General features: G+C 37.1%; 1 protein-coding gene across 3 annotated transcripts in view; it reads left to right on the forward strand.

Annotated features, from left to right (window-relative positions):
• Positions 1-22,063, forward strand: part of Senp1 (SUMO specific peptidase 1) — a 53,727-nt gene extending 31,664 nt beyond the window's left edge. For all 3 annotated transcript variants that reach the window (XM_033763565.1, XM_010638315.3, XM_033763566.1), the window contains exons 11-18: positions 392-476; positions 705-860; positions 2,222-2,353; positions 16,323-16,526; positions 17,610-17,689; positions 18,882-18,966; positions 19,460-19,555; positions 21,133-22,063. In XM_033763565.1, coding sequence (XP_033619456.1) covers positions 392-476; positions 705-860; positions 2,222-2,353; positions 16,323-16,526; positions 17,610-17,689; positions 18,882-18,966; positions 19,460-19,555; positions 21,133-21,195 — 901 coding nt within the window. In that variant the 3' untranslated portion in view covers positions 21,196-22,063. The remainder of the gene's footprint in view (positions 1-391; positions 477-704; positions 861-2,221; positions 2,354-16,322; positions 16,527-17,609; positions 17,690-18,881; positions 18,967-19,459; positions 19,556-21,132) is intronic.
• The last annotated feature ends 63 nt before the right edge of the window (positions 22,064-22,126 follow it).

The raw sequence follows: 22,126 nt of genomic DNA on the forward strand, positions 1-22,126 counted from the left end.
GCTTGCAAGTCAGGCAGCCACACCACTGAGCTAAATCTCCGGCCCTTTTTTTTTTTTTAATCTTTTGAATCACCTTAATCTTAGAAGCATGCTTGAAAAAAACTGCATATTCACAAATGTCTGTAAAAGTCAGTTGTTCACATTGAGCAGCGTGCTAATATATTTAAATATTTCAGTAAAAGTGTTAGAATAAATTCTATAACTCTGTGTTGTTTCAGTCTGTCTTACCGTAAATGTGAAGTATAAATTAGAACAAAGATTTTGGACTTTCTGTTTAAGGGGTTCAAGGATTTTGGACTATCTGTGTAAGGGTTCTACATTTGATATTCACTGAATGTATCATAGTGTGTTTTTCTATAAGGTAATCTACATTTGTCATTTAATTTTCTAGAACTAGTGTTTATGATTCTCGAGCGCGGGAAAGATTGCGCCAGATAGAGGAGCAGAAAGCACTAGCATTACAGCTTCAAAATCAGGTAAAAAAGTTAAGATAAAATTGTAAATAGCACATTTAAGTTGATACTAGTTTGGAAGGTTATCTGGATTTTAGTGATTGCTGTTATGATTGCAAGATTGTGTGGTAGCATAGCATTTTAATATAAGTGATATATGTTTTTGGTCTGTCCAGCCAGAAAGACTCACTATACATAAGACAAGTAGATTTCTCTATTTTATCCCACTTATGCTGAAGTTCTGTCTTCCAGAGATTGCAGGAACAAGAACATTCAGTACATGATTCAGTAGAACTACATCTTCGTGTACCTCTTGAAAAGGAAATCCCTGTCACGATTGCCCAAGAAACAGAAAAAAAAAGTCGTAAGTTAAGTGATAGTGAAGATGAATTTCCTGAAATTACAGAGGTAAAGTTTACACTAAATTCTTCAGCTAGCAGCTATTATGTTTATAAAGAATGCTTTGGGCAATTTCAAACATAAAGCAATAGGATACTTGGTATTTAAATTTTATTGACTATTTCTGCTTTTATTTATATTGTGTACTAGTCCTCACTTTTTTAAAAGAATTATTAAAAATTGATGAAATAATTAGGAGTGGCTTTTAGCAACTTCAGTGGAAAAGCATTTTCTAAATTTGTAATTTTATGTGTATTTTTACTTGATGTAGATAGGTTGTGTATGTACAGTTTCATTTAGGGATTTATTTTTTTCTTTTTCTTTTTGGTGCTCACACAAGCTAGACAAGTGCTTCTACCACTGAACTACACCCCTAGCCCTACATATGCAATAATTTAATATCAAATTGTAAGCTGATGCTATTTTTCTTTCTCCATTTCCTGAAGAAATAAAAGGTGTCAGAGATCAAACACACATGGCTGCACACAAACCAGATTTCTCACCAATCCCCAGACTACATTTAGTATTAACCAACTGTTTATCAGTTCCCATTAATCAGATCACTTCTACCTAACATTTTGGTTTCAATCTCCATCATCTTCCCAATTAATTCTTCCCATCCCATCTGGTTCTCCCTTATCTTCTTCAGCACATTGTTCAATATAGTAATTAAAACTTACTGTAGAAAGTTTTGAAAATACATAAAAGTCTGTGTACATTTTAAAAATCTGCTCCTTTGTTATTCTTGTCCTTGAAAAACTATTGGTGCTGGATATATATATAGCTCAGTGGTAGAGTACTTACTTGCCTTGCATATACAAGGCCCTGGGTTCAGTCTCCAACACTGCAAAATAAATAAATACATAGATACATATCTGTCATCTAGCTGGTGAGCATAATATTTATTATATTTGTACTGGATTTTATATTTTACATTTTTTAAAGTAAAATGAACTTTTTCCAGGAAAATAGTGCCTAAGAGATACTACCTTTACTCCATTACTACCTTTTATGAAAGCTCCTATTTTGCAGCAAATCATTTGGGCCAGAAATAAACATAAAGAGGTCTTTTCATAGGCTTAGAAAATATGGTAGCACAGAGTACACAGGGTTAGTTCAGACTTTAGGAACTGATATGAATCGAAGATTTGAATATTATCCTGAAAAAGATAAGGGAGAACAAGGTGGGACGGGAAGAATTAATTGGGAAGATGATGGAGTTTGAAACCAAAATGTTAGGTAGAAGTAATTTGATTAACAGCAAATTGTTAAACAGTTGGTTAATAATAAATATAGTCTGGGGACTGGTGAGAAATCTGATTTGTGTAAATCCATATGTGTTTGATCTCTGACACCTTTTGTTTTTGTAGGAAATGGAGAAAGAAATAAAGAATGTATTTCGTAATGGAAACCAAGATGAAGTTCTCAGTGAAGCATTCCGCTTGACCATTACACGCAAAGATATTCAAACTCTAAACCATCTGAATTGGCTCAATGATGAGGTAATATTGCACTTATTTTTATAGTAGGTAAACATTAAGTAGAAATTAAAGGCATTTCACTCTTTCTTAAAAGTGTGGTCCCACAGGTGATTTGCATCAGAATTACCTCTCAAGACCTCTCCATTCTCCTAAATATGAGGAAATGTAATAGAGATAAACATTTTTAGCAAATATCTTAGGTAATTTTTATGTACTTTAAAGTCTCAGAATGCCTGATTTCTTGCATTAAGGATATGGAGAAGGAAAAGACACTGACTCATTGGTGTTACACTTTCTTTAGCCTTGCAGATCACCTCTTCTTAGCAAATATTTAATAACTATTTTGCAACATGAAGTAATACTTTGGGATTTTTATAGTGATAATCTATTTCTGCTTCCCTTTCTACATCTCCTTGTTTTAGGTCACTTACATTATAATTGATAAGCTTTCTGAAATAACCTTTCATGTATACATTTTTTTAAAAGTAACATTGAAAAGTGATTATTTACTGTATGGGGGGAAAAGTTACATCCTATTTCCAAATAAGTATGCTGATTACGCTGTGATCTTTAAATTGATTTATCTTTTTGCTAAACCTGTAGAAGCCTGTTTTAGTTCAGAAGATTGTTTTCATAGCAAAAGAGAAAAACCTAGGGTGGATGTTTTTTCCATTGGTACCTTTTTAGGTCCACTAAGAATATCCTTGCCTGCTTCTAGGTGAACTCAAGCTTCATAGCTCTGTGGGATTTTTAGATAGTAATCACCTGCTATTCTGGATATCTGTACCCTGTTCTTGTATGCTTAAGTCCTTCCAAGTAATAATACTGGATTGTCTGTTGAGCATTTAGCTCATGTCAGGCACTAGTCTAAGTGTTTTATTTGTTCTTCTCATCTAAGAGTCTCCATAGCCTTAGAAGTAGATAACTATAGTTTTATCATCTCCATTCTATAGGTAAAGAAATAAGACACAGAAAGATTAAGAAACCTGCAAGAGGTTGGGTGGAAGTGCATACCTGGAATCCCAGCACCCAAGAGGCTGAGGCAGAAGGAACATGAGTTCAAGGCCAGCTTGGGCTGCATAATGAATTAATGGCCAGCAAGGACCACATACCTTATCTCAAAAACAAAAGTTTGCAAAGTAACATAATAACAGAGATGAGATTCAGATTGGGTCTTATCTAATATAGTATATTGCCTGAGAATCTTACATTGGGTCCTTTCTTAGGACCAATCATAAAGAATTTAGAAGCCATATATCATGTCCAGGATCTTGATTTTTCTCTGTACCAGCTGGACTAACCCTGTTGTCTCTACCACTGTCAGTTTATAAGATAACTCATCACTTTCTGAGTGATACTCTTTCACTAAGAATGGTAAGGAATGTGTGGTTTGAGACTGGGGGTTGTTTTACCCCTCTTGCTCCTTTTGTTTTTTCAGATATTAGAACATTGGATCAAATAATGCTGAATGGGAGAGTTCACCAAATCAAATGGGAAAATGAAAATCAAGGATAATCAGAAGTGTCCACTGATAAGTTGTTTTTGATTGCTGGGCTTTTGCCTGCCTCTGCTAAAAGGAAAAGTCAGTTTTTCTAAAGGGATAATAGCCTGCTGTAAATTGTGTAAAGCCTTCTAGAGGGCAGCAGTTAGTAGGGTATGAACTGAGTTCTTGCTATTTACTGTAGCAGTTACCTCAGTGAGAGATCCCTTACAGAGGCAGCATTCAGCATTCAGGACATACTTTCCATTCCCTGGGCCCATCAGAGGCTGGATTTTTAGCAAGCAAAGTTAATGGAAATTATATTATTTAGAGGAGATGAAAGGAAGGAAAGATTCTTTGTCTACTTATCCCTACCACACCTACCTATAACTTTATAGAGAGTAGTTTTCTTCTGAGTTCAGGATAATGTTAGCCTTGAAAGTGAATGCCTGTACGTGTGTCCATGATGATAATTATAACCTTTTAGAATATGTGCTGCCAAAGCAAGCGTGATAACTTTTTTAAAACACATTTTCAAAGTATCATACTTCTCAGGCTTTCATTTATTACCTTTCAAAAGCCCACATTCTGATGACTTACTAGTAGACACCCTTAAATACTGATACTCATTTAAAATTACTGAATTCTGTTTCTCAGTTGTGAATGCTTAGTTTTTTTGCAAATAATTTTTCCCTTTTGCTATTCTGTTCTTCCCTCAAATAGATATTTTTATTAATATCTACTTCTCTTTTTGATGTCCTATAAATTTTATAGGATATATTAAAACTTTGTCCAAAGTAAAGCTACTGGTGCATTATTCTTAACCATTGACAAGGAATACAAGAGCCAGAAAGTTAAAGGAATCATATTTAGTTTTTAAAGAAGATAAAATCCAGAAATCTTGTATATAGAATATGTATAGAAAGCCATTATGCTACTCTTTCCCTGGTCTCTTAAAAGAAAGTAGACCTCAGTGCCTATTCAAACAATAGGCTTTCAGAACTTTTTTTTAATGAGTGGATTTATATATAGTTGAATTTGATTAAAATCTGTATAGTTTCAAAGAACTGAATATTGACAAGACTAATGTTTTACCTCCACATAAAGAAATGATATTTCTGCCAGGCATGGTGGCACACTTCGGAGGCTGAGATAGGAGGATTGCTGTGAGTTCAAGACCAGCCTGGGCTGCATAGTCAGTTCCAGGTCAGTCTCAACTACACAGTGAGACCCTGTCTCAAAAAAAAGAAAGAAAGAAATTATATTTCTTAAAAATGGAATGTGGAAACTGGCCACTTTATAAAGAATGCAAAAGAAGATAGAAGACTGATGAAATCAGGGATATTGTAGCTAGGGACTTCTGTCCTGGTTCAGGAGATTAGTTAATAATAATAAAAACTCAATGGAAAGGGAGAATAGAATTAAATAGAGGAAGAATTAGCTGTAACAGCAGTCAGGAAATAAATATTTGCAAAATAAATGTCAGTGCTAGAAATTATTAATCCTTAGAGATTGATGACTTTTGGAATCCCAGTTTTTAAAATTCTAGGTTAACTATCCTGAGAAGCATACTGCTTTGAGTTTTGTGTTTTTCCTTATGACCAAGTGCTTTTTCCATATTTGAGAGCCTGATGATTGTCTCTTATTGTTTTATAATTTAGAAATACATGGAAATGATTTAGTATACCTATAAATAGAACTGACTTTTGCTCCTGATTATGACAGAGTAGAAGAGGCAAGATTTACCCTTTCAGCTTAACCAGAAAACAAAACAAGACAAATGAAACAATTTTCAGATTCTCTGTAACAGGCAGTATAGGACAGAGATCCCTGAAAGAAGGGAAATAAAGAGGATATCCTGTGTAGCTTCCCTGGTTTACTGAAATGGGGTGTGTGTGTGTTATGGGATAGGGGCTGGCAGAACCTCTGCAAAGGGGCTTCCCTCAAAGACTGGCGGAAAGATTCTTTGCAGTTATGAGAAGAAGCTACTAATGGCTAGGGGATGAACTATGAGAAAGAAGGAATCAGAACAATATCAGGGCATACCTAGATGCCAAGAGTAGTTCATATTCCAACCAGTTAGAGTGGAAAAATCTTTGTAAGTCCTGGGGCATACAGAGATTTCTTAGAAGAGAATTCCCCCAAAGTAAGATCAAACCGATAACGGCTGCTCCAGACTAACAAAGCCTAAAAACAAATCTCATAAGCTTAAAATTGATTCAAATAATACATCACAGAACAAAGACCAAAAATATTTAAACGAATACAACAAATACCAGTACCTGCATAAAAGTGACAGTATCTAGTATCCATTAAAAATTATTAAATACTATATAATTAATATATTTTGCTAATTTTTAAAAAATTACCAAGCATACAGAGAAGAAGGAAAGTACAATTTATGACAGAGGAAAGACCAGTTGTTAGAAATACCCAGATATGAACAAAAGGATACAAATAGCAGACAAAGATGTTGAAACAGATATTATAAATATATTTCATATGTTTAGGAAAGTAGAGAAAAATAGACATGTGGAAAGAAATGAAATAATATATGAAAATATGCAAAGTGAACCTTTGTGTTTTAGTTTATTACTACATGTGTAGTACATAATGTGTACACTCCTTATGGGAAATTAAACTTCTATATTTGAAATAAAAGGTACATAGTATAGAACTAACAGGTTAGACACGAGATTTTTTTTTTTTTTTAACTTAATGATTGGCAATAGAAACTCTCCAAAATTAAACACAAAAAGAAAGGCTAAAGGAAGATGACAAGACCATCAGTGAACTGTGGGAAGTGGTTTACGCATGTAATTGAAGTCTCAGAGAGAAAGACTGGGCGTAGACGATGTCGGAACAAGTATTGAAAATTTAATGGTAGATTTCCACCATGCTAAAATGTATAATAAATTTCTGTGATAAGGGAAGCCAGAGGAAAAGATATATTAGGCATAGAGGAACAAAGAACAGTTTTGTTTGTCTGAAACCATTAGTCCAGAAGACAGTGTAGCTACATCTTCAAAGTACTAATGAAGAAAAACAAAATGTCAACATAGATTCTATACCCAACAAATATACCTTTCCAAAAGGAGGCAGTACTTTTGCAGACAGACAGATGCTACTTGAGTTCATCACCAGCAGACCTATACTATAAGAAAGATTATAATATATTCTAAACAGAAGGAAAATATCAGATGGAAATGGCAGCCCACACAGAGGAATGAATAGCAATGGAAATGCTCTCAATTTTTAATATTTCTAAAAGACAAGTTGACTAAAACAATGTATTGTGAGACTTATGTAGAAGTAAGATATTTGACAATCAGCACAAAGATGAAGACAGAATAGAAGTTTATACTACAGTAAAAGTCCATTCTACATGAGCAACTACTAAAAAAACACACACAATAAAGATAAAATTAATAATGGCGATTAGACAGAATTTAAAAGCCTAAAAGAAGAAAAAAGATGCAAAGACCAAAAAGGACAAATAGAAAAAAAAAAAGCAAGGTTGTAGATTGAACCATGTCAATATTAAATGTAAGTGATCTACACCAGCATTGCCCAGTAGAAATGCAATATGAGCTACATATCTAATTTTAAGATCTCTAGTAATAACACTTAAAAAATGAAATAGGTGAAATTCCCAGTATATCTGAAATATGTCATTTTGGCATGTTATCAGTGTTAAAATATTAATGAGATTTTACTTTGTCTTTGAATGCAATGCACATTTTACACCCTTGGCACATCTCAGCTTGGATCAGGCATATTTTGTGTGCTCAGTAATAATCACATTAACTAATGGCTACTGTATTGGACATCATGGGCCAAACATCCAAGTGCAAGGCAGAGATTGTCAGATTGGGTAAAAATCTTTTTAAATGACACTTTTTTTTAACCTTTTTGTGGTGTTGGGAATTGAACCCAGCCTTCTACCACTGAGCTACATTTCCCAGGTCTATAAGAAACCATTCTGAATAAAAAGACAGATAGGTATGCAAAAGTTAAAGCGTAGAAAAAAAAATCATGAACACTAATCTAAAGATAATGTGTCTTTTTTAATAATATGTAAGGTATATTTTAGAGCAAGAAATACTACCAATGATGGAGACATTCTATAATGATAAAGAGGTCAGTTCATCAGCAAAGCATGATAGTCTAAATGTGTACACACATTAATAACAAAGCTTCAGAATGCTTGAACCAAAAACTGATAGAAGAAATAGCTAAATCTAATTACTGTTGGGAATTTCAAAAAATCTCTCAATAATTGATAGAATGAGTAGAAAATCAGTAACGATGAAGACTGGAACAAATAGATGAATCCCATGTACCCAAATGTTTATAGCCTAGAAACACTTTCTTCTTTAACCATAGCCTTGCACCACATGCCCTATCCTGTGTGGAGAAATAGGATGGCTGCAGCATTTCCTGATTTATATTCCCCCCCAGGACTCTATTTTCCCTATCATTGTTTACTACTAATTTATACAGTAAAGTGAAAAATACTGTTATGTATGACTTATATCTAGATATCCCCCCAAAGCCTCATACAGTCGAGAGTTTTGAAGGTGGCTGGATTAAGATATGTGGTGCTAGCATTAAGGGTGCCCCAACCTGGATGTGGGTGGTACCACCCAAAAGGGTAGAATATAAAGGGACAGAAAGAGGCTGCTTTGCTACTTCACTTCTTTGCTGCCTTCTGCCTGCCCTGCTTTGCCATGGACTATTTCTCCTTTTCAATGGCCGTCTTCCATGCCACCCTGCCTTGAAACCAGTTTACTGTAGACTGAAACCTCTACAAATATCAAGCAAACATGTATCTTTCTGTGGTTCTACTTTGCAAATCCATACTATTATTACCAGTTATTTCCAAAATGAAAAAGTATTAGACAGTAAAATATTGTATTTCTAACTTCACCTGAAAGACCATGAAGAAAAATCTCAAAGCAAACAGAGGAGGGTAATGAAGGACAAATTGAGATGGACTCTACGTGGCAGACTGTAATTATACTGAAGCCAAGCAGGCTAATCACCAATTTTGTAAGCTTCATTTTCAAAAGGAAAGGGGTATTTTTAGTTATTCAGTAATATAATAGGCTTGTGTGTAGAAAAAATATTCCTACTTGATTGGCAATTGAAAATAAATAAGACTTCATAAGGAAGGACTTATGCCATGGTCATTTAATTTTTATTGCAGCCAGGATCTGGAACCAGAACAGATACTGATGGTGTTTCATTTTCGTTTGTTTGTTTGTTTTGTCAAGCATTCTTACATTCTGAACATGGATATTTAATGGAAATGTTTACCTAGTCATGTCATATCTTGGTAATTGTTTCCAAGGATCATTTAACTAAGTACTAGGGAGAGGGAACAACCCACAAAACTTTAAAACCAACTCACCAGAGGGCTGGGGATTCAGCTCAGTGGTACCTTGCCTGCCTGGCAAGCATAAAGTCCTGAGTTCGATGAAAAAAGACCAACTCACCAGACCTAAACCTGGAACTAGAGAATAAGGGGGAAAAAAACACTAGGCAAAAATAAGATAAATTTGTCAATTGAATATGATGGATATACCATATAGGTACCTTCTTATAAAATGATCACAGTGAAAGATTTAGTGTTTCTAACATAACTCATTGGCCTCCACATTGTGTTGTTTATCTCTTTGAAGTGGTTTTTTTGTTGTTGGTGGTGGTGGTGGTGGATGAGGGATTGAACTTGCATTTGCAAGGCAGGTGTGGCACCACTGAGCTAAATCCCTGGCCTGAAGTGTTCTTAATAGAACCAACTGTGATAAACCCAAGATTTATGTGGTGTCACATAAAAGTAGGAGCGACCTGCCTGTCTTTCTCTAAAACTTCAGCAGTAATTCTAATAATTTGTTATTATAATCTGCATGTGAGAAAAAATTTAATATGTGTGTTCACAAGAAAAGGCTGCTTTCTTGGTTTCTATAATATTATTAGGTCACATCCTATGATTGAATGACTTTCTGAACCCTAATAGTCAAAGTGCTACTCTTGGTTAATCTTTGGACTTAGTGGTTGAACAAGGATAAATTAATTTAAAAGTCAAAATGGGCTGGGCATTGTGGCACACACCTATAATCTCAGTACTCTTGAGATGCTGAGGCAAGTGGATCAAAAGTTTAAGCCCAGCCTAGCAATTTAGTGATTTCATAAGACCCTGCCTCTGAATTTAAAAGTAAATTTTGAAAAAGGGTTGGGGACGTAAAGCTCAGTGCAAAGGCCCTGGTTCAGTACTGCTAAAAAAAAAGTTCCACCACCTGCCTCACAAGCGCAAGGACAGGCGTTTAATCCCCATTACCCAAGGAGGGAAAAAAAGTCTGATTGATATCAAGAAGTACAATTGAGAAATGGCTTTGTTTCCCAAAACAATGAATATCCTGGTCTCTGCTTGGGAGTAGTATCATGTCTTGTGCTTTAAGAACATTTTTTTCCTAAACAGAAAAACTCAAAGTGTAAATGTAGAAAGGGTGAAAAATCAAGACTTTTGCTGGGGGATTTAGCTCAGTGGTTCCACTACCTGCCTTGCAAGTGCAAGGTCCTGAGTTTGATCCCCGGTACCAAAAAAAAAAAAAAAAAAAAAAAAAAAAATTGACTAGTTTACTGGGCAAGAAGGAAAACACAAGTAGCAATGGTTATTTATGTCATTGTGGTAACTTACAGAAGATTGAATTCTTCATTTGAAAATGCTGTAGGCTTTTCTTTTAAAAAGAAGCTTTTTTCAGCTTCAGCCTGGCAGCTCTTCAAATAAAATCACAAAAGAACAAAGACACTATAAACTTCCCTCCTGCTGCTAAACAGCACTGCATAGACAAGCAGAGTTCATGGCCAAGGCTGTGAAGGCAGCAGGAAGGTCAGCTCCTTAGGCACCAGGAGCCACAGTGGGGGTAAATAGAGGCAAGTATGGGCCCCAGAAAGGGTGACAAGTAGATTAACATTGGCAGGAATTTTGGTGATATAATGGCAAGACAAACAGTAGGCACCAGACCAATCTACTTTTAGTCCCCTATTTCAAAGGACTTAAGATCTGCTGGAGCAGGAAGGAGGGTTTTTGCCATTGGGGGTAAGGGGAAATATTTGTTTTCACAGACACACGCGTGTGCTCACACACACACACAAGCAAATGCTGTAGCTGTTACCACTTCTCTTTCATCTTGAACACTGTTATCACTTCTCTCATTTCTTTTTCATGTTTAGCCCTCTGTGAGATGACATGTAGGAGGATCCTTTTTGTTCTTCAGTTCCTAGCTTATTTTGAGTATGACCATGTCTTGGCTGAACTATGGCAGTATTTCTCATTTGGGCATAGTAAGAGCTGAAAAACTGAAGCGAAATTTGGATCTAAATTGCCTCAGATGTCAGATTACACATCCTTAGCTCATGGGAAGGAAACATGAAGGCCACCAAGCTCCCTCCTACTAGAATATAGAGGAAATGAAAAAGAACTCAGATCATTCCTTAGAGCTAACTAGTTGACTTTGGAGGAGGCTGTTTCCCTCTCAGTGGAGAAACCTTGGTTGGAGGCATGGCAAAAGCAATAGAAGACGGATTTTCTAAGGAGACGTACTATTATATATTGAATCACTAGTTCTCTGTTCTTGTTCAGCTGTGTTAGGTCATGTGACACTTGTTTATGTTGTTATTGTTTTGTTTAGCTAATGATTCCAAAGGTAATCTCTTAGATAGGTATCTGGAGAAGATAATCTCCATGATATTCATGTGGTTGGCCGTCTTTATCTCTTTATCTGATTTCTTTTCACATTTCTATTTACTTTATTGTCTGATAAAATAGGTTTGGCTTGCAGTGATCAGCAAGTCATCTGCCTTTTCACTTTATCCTTTGGATTGGAGAGTTTAGCCTCATAATCTTAACACTGAGATAGGTAGAATGCCAGAAGAAATTTAGCAGTTTCTCTTCTGGCTAATTTCTCTACATTCTAGATTGTAGTTTATAGCCTAGAAATCTGTGCTTGCTAGGCAGATCATTCCGGTATTAGCTGTTTTCACAGACCTAGAGGTATCATCTAGCAGCATTACAATGAACTCAGGCAGGGTTAGACTGAAAATTTAGGTTTGAGAATACACCATTCTAATTGTGCTTTGATTTGTTATTATTACTTAAAACAACTGAGCTCTGGTTTACTGTTGGGCTTCACACAGTAGGTAGAGAATTAGCCACAACCTGAGTCCTCTGGGCCTTCTTGGGCCTCTTGCTCAGTCATCAGAACCACAGGCAGAACAGTGTCTTTCTTCAGACCTGATTTCCCCATCTCAGAGCTCTGCCTCATGGTGAGTGTGGTTTCCCTGTGGCTGCTTAGGCACCCTCATCTATAGGCCCTTTCTCTAGTCCAGACCATACTCTGGTGTGTTCCTGGCAGTATTCCCTGCTGCCTACCCAGTATGTAGTTGCCTACTGTTGGGCAGTAGCTCACTGCTCTGGCATCCTGGTGTGTAAATATTTGTCAAAGGACGGGGGCATTTTCCCATTCCTCAAAAAGCATTCTGAAAAATATGCCTGTTTTCTTAGTCATATTTCCAAATTGTGGCTCAGTTAGCCCATTCATTCCTTGCAGTTGACAGACACTAGCTGGCCTCAGCTGGCCACATAAAGTAAGTATGCAGCAACTTCTGGCACAGTTAACTTTCAAGCTTTAGTACCAGTGAGTCCTAGACCTAAAGGAATCATAGACAACATTGCCTCTATAAGAGAAGACATTGTTTTGTTAACAGAAAAATTCACACATCTCCCCTATCAAGCATTCTAATTTCTTTCACACACACTTGATATTGCAGAGTAAATGATGAGAAAGCTAAGCATAGATTCTGCAGGACAATATTAGCCTTCGTTGTGACTTTAGGTCTAATATAACCTGTCTTTATTCGACTGTACATCCGTGTTTGCCTCTCATAAAGGTGACATTGTTGAGCTACTATCAGTTTGTAGGTGTTTTTCCAGTGTGATTGATTGTCCTGTCACCTAGTCTTACTTGAAATCAAAACAGTCTGCCTCTGTCTTATGGATTATGAGGCTAAAAAGGCGATATTTAACCAAGGAGCTGATTTTTCTATCTTCGTGCAAGACCAAGCAATTCTCATACAAAATTTGAAGTATTGATCTTAGCTTGATTAACACTAGGCTTTAACTAAGCTCAGGATCTATTCACAGTCCCCCCAGTATAGGAAAGTAAATGCTATATGCTTTATTAAACTGCTTGCACTCATTCTGTTCCTTTTTTCTGAGCCCCACCTTCTGACATCCTTTTCTCCCCATTCTCTAGTCTTTTGTTCCACAGATCTGCTCAACCCATTTGTCTGCCCATTTGTCTCCTCATCCTCAGCTGTATAATGTAGTCAACGTATACTCTCTCTCTCTCCCTTTCCTCTCCCTCTCTCCCTCTCTTCCTCTCTTCCTCTCTTCCTCTCTCCGCATTCATAAGTGCCTCAATTCTTTCCTCCTAGTTACAAGTTAATATAGGGACAAGAAGCCATTAGGTGTTCAAGTCTTAATTGAGTTGATCTATTCAGCATAGCAACTGCTTTTTCTTTATTTTCCTTTTTTTGGTGACATGACTTTTCTTTATTAATGCATATTCACAGTTCATGCTATGTACAGTCATCTTGAAATGTGGTTACATGTACACACCACAGCTTGTTTTTTTTGTGTGGTTTTTTTTTTTTTAATCACCTTCCCTCCTCTCTCCCTCCTCCATTTCCCCTATCCCATTTTTCATTCTTGTTGATATTAATCTTAGCTCATGATATGGCATACAGTGCTTATGTTAATTGAGGTTATTAGCATCCTATACATGGTATATCTTTATTCTACTGGTTTCTTCTTCCCCTACTCCTCATCCTTTGTACTTTTTCCCTTGGACCACTTCCCTCTTGCAAGAGATCCATCTATTAGTCCCCTCCTTTTTTTTTTTTGTTTGTTTTGTTTTGTTTTGTTTTATTGAGACAGGGTCTCACTATGTAGTTGAGACTGATCTGGAACTCACTGTGTAGCCCAGGCTGGTCTCAAACTCACAGTGATCCTCCTGCCTCAGCCTCCTGAGTGCTGGGATTACAGGCGTGTGCTACCAAGCCCGGCTATTAGTCCCCTTCTATCTCTTTGTGCTTTGCCTCACTTGAGAGATACTGTACAGTATTTAAGCTTGTGTGTCTGGTTTATTTTACTCAACATTGTATTTTCTGGGTGCATCCATTTTCCTACAAATGTCTCAAATCTGTCATTCTATATAGCAGAATAGTATTCCATTACATACAGATACCATATTTTCTTGTTTTTGGTTTTTTGTTTTTTTTCTTTTTTTTTTTTTTTTTGGTACTGGGGCTCGAACTCGGGTCCTTGTGCTTGCGAGGCAGGCCACTGATCTGCTGAGCTAAATCCCCAGCCCTATACCACATTTTTTTTTATCCCATCATCTGTTGTTAGATATAGAGGCTGCTTCCAGGATTTAGCTATTACAAGTTGTACTGCTATGAACATTGATATTCATGTATTGCTGTAGTAGAATATCTTCAGCTTTTGGAGGGAGATACCCAGCAGTGGCATTGCTGGGTCATGAAATTTCTAATTTCAGTTCTTTGAGAAATCTCCATACTGTTTCTATAGTGGTTGTACTAGTTGCATTCCTACCAGTAATGCAGGGAGGGTTCCTTTTCCACCACAGCATTACCAGCATTTGCTGTTGTTTGATTTATCAATGATTGCCATTCTTTCTAGAGTGAGATGGAATCTTAGCATTGTTTTAATTCGCATTTCTCTAATGGCCAGAGATTTTGAGCATTTTTCATCTATTTGTTGACCATTTGTATTTCTTCCTCTGTGAAGTGTCTGTTCATTTCTCTTGCCCATTTTGTGGCTGGATATTTAATTTGGGGTGGCTTAATTATTTGAGTTCTTTGTATGTTTTAGACATTAGTCCTCTGTCTGAGGAGTGGCTGGCAAAAAGTTTTCCCATTTTGTAGGTTGTCTCTTCACTTTGACGATTGATTCTTTTGCCATATAGAAGCTTTTTAGTCTGATATAATCCCATCTGTTAATTCTTGCTGTTATTTCTTGTGCAATTGAGATTGCTTAGAAAATCCTTTCCTATACTTGTGTTCAGGTTTTTTACGTATTTTGTCTTCCAGTAGGTTTAATGTTTTTATTTTAATGTTTAAATCTTCGATCGATTTTTATTCTAATGTAGTATGTGGTGAGAAATAAGGATCCATTTTCAATCTTCTGCACACAGATAACCAGCTTTCCCAGGACCACTTGTTGAATATGCTGTCTTTCCTCCACCATATGCTTTTGGCCTCTTTGTCAAAGATCAAATAGCTGAATATCTGGCAAAGTTTTTGTACCCTCAGTTCTATTCCATTGATCCACGTATTTGTTTTTGTTCCAGTATGTTGCAATTTTAATCACTGTTGCTTTGTAGTTTAACTTGAAATCAGATATTGCTATGCCTCCTGCTTTATTCTTGTTGCCCCAAATTGCTTCTGCTATTTTACATTTCTTCTGGTTTCATACAGATTTTAGGATTTTTTTTTCTAGATCTGTAAGTATGCTGTTGATCATTTGATTGGGACAGAACTGAATCTGTATAACTGTTTTGCCAGTACGGTCATTTTGATTCTGGATATCCAGGATCAGGGACGTCTTTCCATTTTCTGATTTTTAAAAAAACAATTTTATTTATTTATTTAGTTGTTTGTTTGTTTGTTTATTTTTGGTATTGGAGATCGAACTCGGGGCCTTGCACTTGCAAGCCGTGCAGCGGAACCACTGAGCTAAATCCCCTGCCCTATTTTATTTTTCTTGAAGCTAATGAGAATGGTATTGTTTTCATAATTTCCTTCTCATCCTGTTCATTGTTGGTGTACACAAATGCTAATGATTTTTATATGTTGACCTTGTATCCTGCTACATTGCTATAGTTCGTTATAAATTCATTGAGCTTTTTGGGACATGCTTTTAATTTTTCCCCATTTAGTATGATGCTGGCTATTGGTTTGTCATAAATAGCCTCTATCATATTCAGGTATGGTCCTTCTATATCTGTTTTCTTCAGATTTTTTATCATGAAGCACTGTTAGATTTTGTCAAAAGCCTTTTCTACATTTATTAATTTGATAGTATGGTTTTTTCACCTTTTCTGTTATGTGATGAGGCTATTAGGTGTTGAAGTCCTAATTGAATTGATTGGGAAATAATAGCATAAGCTGTTCGCCACAGCAACTGCTCTTTCTTTTCTTCTTCCTTTTTTTTGGGGGGGGTTTTGAGACAGGGTCTTGCTGCGTAGTCCAGGCTAGTCTAGAACTCACTGTGGAGTGAGCCCAGGCTGGCCTTAGACTAACAACAATTCTCCTGCCCATTTCCCAAGGGCTGGGATTATATACATGTACCACCACGACCCCCTGCTTCTTCCTTTATATAAAATAACTATTTTGAATATTGTAATGTGTAATTTCTTTTCACAGATCATCAATTTCTACATGAATATGCTAATGGAGAGAAGTAAAGAAAAAGGATTGCCAAGTGTGCATGCATTTAATACCTTTTTCTTTACTAAGTTAAAAACAGCTGGTTACCAGGCAGTGAAGCGTTGGACAAAGAAAGTGGATGTATTTTCTGTTGATATTCTTCTGGTGCCCATCCACTTGGGAGTGCACTGGTGTTTAGCTGTGAGTACTTCCTTTATTTTTGATAAAAATTTAAAGAAATTTACATACTTATACAACAAACATGGTTGTGAATAGTAGTTGTACATCTTCTACATTTGATCTTAGCCAAAAGGCTAGGAAACAATTAGTTCTGTATCTTCCTTTGATTACTGAAAGAATAGTGTTTAGTAGTAGATTGGCTAAAAATTGGATCATTCTAACTTTCTGTCTAGAGTGAGAAAAACTTAGACTTTGAAGAAATCTATAGAATTTCCTTTTCTGAAATTTTTTTTTTTTTTTTTTTTTTTTTTTTTTTTTTATTTTTTTTTTTTTTGTACCAGGGATTGAACTCAGGTCTTTGTGTTTGTGAGGCAGGCAGCGGAACCACTGAGCTAAATCCCCGGCCCAACTGAAAATATTTAAAAGGGAGTTATAGAGGGCCAGGGATTTAATTATAAGAGTGGTTCCACCACCTGCCATGCATCCCGGTATCAAAAAGGGGGAGGAGTTATAGGGTATCTGAGCAGCCTCAAGGCAAGGCATTGGGAGAATAATTAACTTTGAGTGAAGCTGCCAGCACAGATTCTGTGACTCTTTTCTGCCTAATCATAGCTTGCCTTGCATATGTAATAATTTAATGTTTCTTACGATTGACCATGTGAATGCATTAATGGGTAATAAAAGTTAAAACACAGTGTGTTTTAAGCTGCATTTCAAAAGCATAAATCCAGAAGGAAATTTCAAAGGTAAAGAAACTAAGCCCAGACTCTTTTCACTATTTTTCCAAAACTGCATGGAAATGATTTTGAGATACTTAACTTGTTGTTTCTTTTCTGTAGCCCACTGTGGAGAGGAAGAACTGAACAATAGAAAAGGTTTCAGGGCAGTAATAGGTCTACTAATTGATCAACCCCCAGCATAGCTCTGTATAAATAACCTCCTTCTTTCCTCTGCAGATTAAGTACAATAATAATGCAGAGTATCAGTCAGACTTCTCATGCTTTCATAGGAAGGCTGGCAGAAGGATTCAAGGGCCAAAGAAAAGGAAAGTTGAGAAGCCAGTTTTCTTCACTTTATAAACACAGATATTTTTCTTATCCTCAGGTTGTAGACTTTAGAAAGAAGAATATTACCTATTATGATTCTATGGGTGGAATAAACAATGAAGCCTGCAGAATCCTCTTGTAAGTAAGGCCTTGAAAACAGAAGTATGGTGTTTAGTACATGCTGTTTTTCCAGCAGTTGGACTCAATTGTTTAAGACCTTAAGAGTGACTAATAAAATCTTAGTAGTAAGAATGGATGTTTTAAATTTAATAAGAAGTAGAGTAATACCAAAAATTTGCCTTAGTAGGGGCAGTTACCATCCCAGTACATGAAAATACAGAGTAGACACATAGAGATATAGTCACTACTTAGAAATCATTTAATTAAACTTCCAACTAAAGCCCATAGAGACAATGATTTACCCAGGTCCTGCTAGTTAGTGGCACAACAAGGAACCAGAACACAAATCTCTTTATACCCCACTTGTTTCTCCTTTCAAAACACCTGTTCCTTACTGTACCACTGATAACCAGGTGGAGGTAGGTTGTAGAAGGTGAGCAGTTTGCACTTTGAAAGAGTGCCCTATATAAGGTATACACACTCAATAATTGATTTTGGTTTTTTTTGTTTTTTTGTTTTTTATGGCACCGGGTATCTAACTCAGGTCCTTGCACTTGCAAGGCAGGCCACCGAACCGCTGAGCTAAATCCCCGGCCCAATAATTGATTTTGGATTGAATTTTCACACAGTAGAACCAAGGTTGACAGTTGTAAATACCTCCATACCACTACAGAAATATTTTGATCCATTAGATTGTGTTCTAAAGGATTATATAAATCAGGAAGAAGAAAAAAATTGTTCTTCATACCAAACAATGTGACACATTCCTGTAATTTCAGCTACTCAGAAGACTGAGGCAGGAGAATAACAAGTCTATAGCCAACTTGAGAAACTTAGCAAGACTGTCTCAAATGAAAAGGGCCAGGGATGCAACACAGTGGCAGAGTGCTTGCCTAACATGCAGGAAACCCTGGGTATAATCCCTACTACAGAAAAAAAAAGTTCCTTGGAGTATAGTAGGTGGATGGAGCATTAGTATCAGAAGCAGAAGGCACGTGTCTTTGAGATTGAAAGAGTTAGTTATGGAGCTATAAAGGCAGCCTGAGCTCCAGTGGAAGCTTAGCAGTCCAACAACTCCCTGCCCAGCGCTATATACTGTTCTTCTCAGAAGAGCAAATGAGACTTCCTGGGATTGCCAAGCCCCTTCTTAGGGTAGCAGCTATCATTGGAGTTTCCCGTAGCTCATCTCATTCTCTTCCACTACCTCTAGGCAATACCTAAAGCAAGAAAGCATTGACAAGAAAAGGAAAGAGTTTGACACCAATGGTTGGCAGCTCTTCAGCAAGAAAAGCCAGGTATATTTTATCTTGTTGCAGTGGAAGTCCTGAAAGTAGGCTCTCTGGGGAGGAAAAGCTTTACTGATAGATTTCTAGGGACTTTCTGTCTTAATGCCTATCTTGACTTCAACTTGGTTGATTGATCCCTTAGGGAAAATAGATTTATTTCTGGGAAAATTTATAATGTAGAACTAAGTTTTCTAAAAGGCAAGTTATTTTGGTGAGTTTTTCATTCCTATAGGAAACATTTGCTGATTATCTGGCCCTTGGGTATGGGGCCTGAGGTATGTGGAAGTCTGAAATATCCCCCTATGTAATTTATATTCAATACACAGACCTGACTAAAATGCACTATTTTTTTCTTTGAGCATCTCTTCTAAGTCAGGGACAGGGTAGTGTCATCTGTTCAGAATTTAGGCAAATATGTAAAATTTTTAAGTTTTGGCTCTCATTTTTTAATGAGAAGAAAAGAAGCTTGCAAAGATACCATCTTGTTGTTTTGTTCTTCCAGGAAATTCCACAGCAGATGAATGGAAGTGACTGTGGGATGTTTGCTTGTAAATATGCTGACTGTATTACCAAAGACAGACCAATCAACTTCACACAGGTGAGCTAAACCTTCAGGAAGGAGGGAGCTCTAAGACCACTTTGTCTCCAGGCTGCTCATAGTTTCTCCATCTGTTCTCTTCTGGGAACTAGGCCTGACTGTCTCTGTGCATTGGGCTATAATTCATACACTGATGTTTATTGCTTATAACAAATTACAAAAAAAAAAAAAAGATAATGATAGACCATATCCTGGGTTACCTTATGTCACAAATGATAGCAAAGGAATCCTGGTTAAAAGACGAGCCTTAGCTCGGCATGGTGGTACACACCTATTACCCCTAGTTATTCTGGATGTTGAGGCAAGAGGATTACAAGTTTAAGGCAATTTATCAAGACTGTGTCTCAAAATAAAATGTAAAAAGAGGGGAGTGGGGATACAGCTCAGTAGTAGATCATTTGCCCAACATGTGCAAGACTTTTGGTTTGATCCCCACTACCCCCCAAAAAATAAAAAGCAGCCTTATTTTCTGCCCATCTCTCCCACCTACCTCAAACCAACTAGATTAGTAGTTGGTTTAAAACCAGTTGGTGTCCGCCTACCTCAAATTACTATTTTTGCAAAGAAGCTGTGGTACTGTGAAAGGGATGAGGAACATTGCTAAGCTGAAATGGTATAACAGTGATGGCGAGCATTTTAGAAACCAAATATCCACACTGCAACCCCGAACTCACTTATTTATCACAAAGTGCCAAACACTGCAATTAAACCTGAATATTCAATGCTCAGCAGCTGGGGTGACTTGGCTCACATGTGACAGAGGGCTCTCCATGCCTGCTTTGGCACGCATGCCATAGGATTGCTACCATCTGTATAGGAAAGAGAGAACTGAGACCTGAGCAAATCTTTTTCTGATTCCCTAGGTTCCAGTTTTGGAATAGGTCTTGACTTGATATGCTAGTACAATTTATTACACTGTCTTCTCACTTGATGCAGCTGGTCACTCTTCTCTTATGATTGGTCATTTCTGTACACTTTGTCCTTCAGACACCAGAATAGATTAGGACAAAGATGATGGCTTATTTTGATCCACTTTACTTCTGTGTGATTATCTTTTTTTTTTTTTTTTTCCTTTGGTACCGGGAATTAAACTCGGGTCCTTGCGCTTGCAAGGCAGGTGCCAGAACCACTGAGCTAAATCCCCAGCCCACTTTACTTCTGTTTGAATCAGTGGTGTTTTTACTTTTTTCTACCATCATCCTTTGTGTAGGTCATATTGAGTTCCTGCCTCTCTTCTTCTGAAAAATGAGTTTTTCCATTTTCAAGCCTGAGTCTTAAAAATTCAATATTGAAAAGTTGATAAGCATAACTTTCAAAATTCTTAAGAGAATTTGGTCATGGCCTGCCTGGTCATGGCCATGGTCATGCCCATTATAACTTAGAAGGCTACACCAGTGGAAAATAGCAGTAGAAAAAAACAGTGGGAAGAAAAAGCCACATGTGATCAAGAATGAATAATTTGAAAGACTAGAAATGCCACTAAGTCCATTAGTTGAAAATCTTCACGAGAAGAATATGGGGGAAAGTGTATTGGGTCTAGGTAAATGAAAATTAAGAATATCTTTGTGTCCCTACAGCAACACATGCCATACTTCCGGAAGCGGATGGTCTGGGAGATCCTCCACCGAAAGCTCTTGTGAAGACTGTCTCAGCAAGCAGACAATGACCCCGTGGGGGACCAGCCCTTTGTTGTCTACAGCCAGAGACCGTGAAAACAGCTGCTCCCAACCCTCTGTTCTTGTATAGCCCTTGAACCTGAACCAGGCCCTGGCAAGATGCATTCACAAGCACATCTGCCTTTCCTTTTGTATCTCAGATACTATTTTTGCAAAGAAACTTTGGTGCTGTGAAAGGGGTGAGGGGCATCCCTAAGCTGAAGAGAAATTGCTTTTCACTTCTTCAGTTCTGCCATCTTGTTTTCAAAGGGCTCCAGCCTTGCTCAGCCCCTAATTAGGGGACTGAGAAAAGCTTGGAAAGAATCTTGGTTTCTTATAAACTGTTGTTGCTAGGCCTTATTGAGAAGTAGAAAAGGGCATGGTCGAGAGGTAGGGATAAAAACCACCAGCATATACATGCACACATATATAACGTGATTTTTAAGACATGTAGTCAGGAAAGTGACTGTAAACTGGACTTTGGAGCACATGCAGAAGTCTCTGCCTTTAAGACCCTTCCTGTTTATATGCCCTATATGTGAAACTAACTGCTTCACTACAAGACTGTGTTACCAATTTCATGCATCCTGAGGCACAGCACATGAGCCCCAGGCAGACTCCAAAGTCCCAGGAAGTTCTTTCCTTAAGAGCAGGGGTTTGCATGTGCTAACCACACATGCTACAGGGAAGACCCACCCAGGGAAGGTTCATTGGAGCAACAAAAGCTCCATTTCTAATGTTGCCTGCTTCTGACCAAGAAGAACGACCTCAGTCTTTAGCATAAAATTACAGTGTTGGATGAATCCAGGTCTAGTTGGTCTGTGGGTAGTTTAAGTGTGTTTCTAACCACAGAGAGATTTACATATATATGTATATATATTCATATATATATATGTGTGTGTGTGTATATATATAT

The sequence above is a fragment of the Fukomys damarensis genome, unplaced genomic scaffold (genome assembly GCF_012274545.1).
Source record: "Fukomys damarensis isolate Sample0158 unplaced genomic scaffold, DMR_v1.0_HiC HiC_scaffold_15, whole genome shotgun sequence".
Classification (NCBI taxonomy): domain Eukaryota; kingdom Metazoa; phylum Chordata; class Mammalia; order Rodentia; family Bathyergidae; genus Fukomys; species Fukomys damarensis.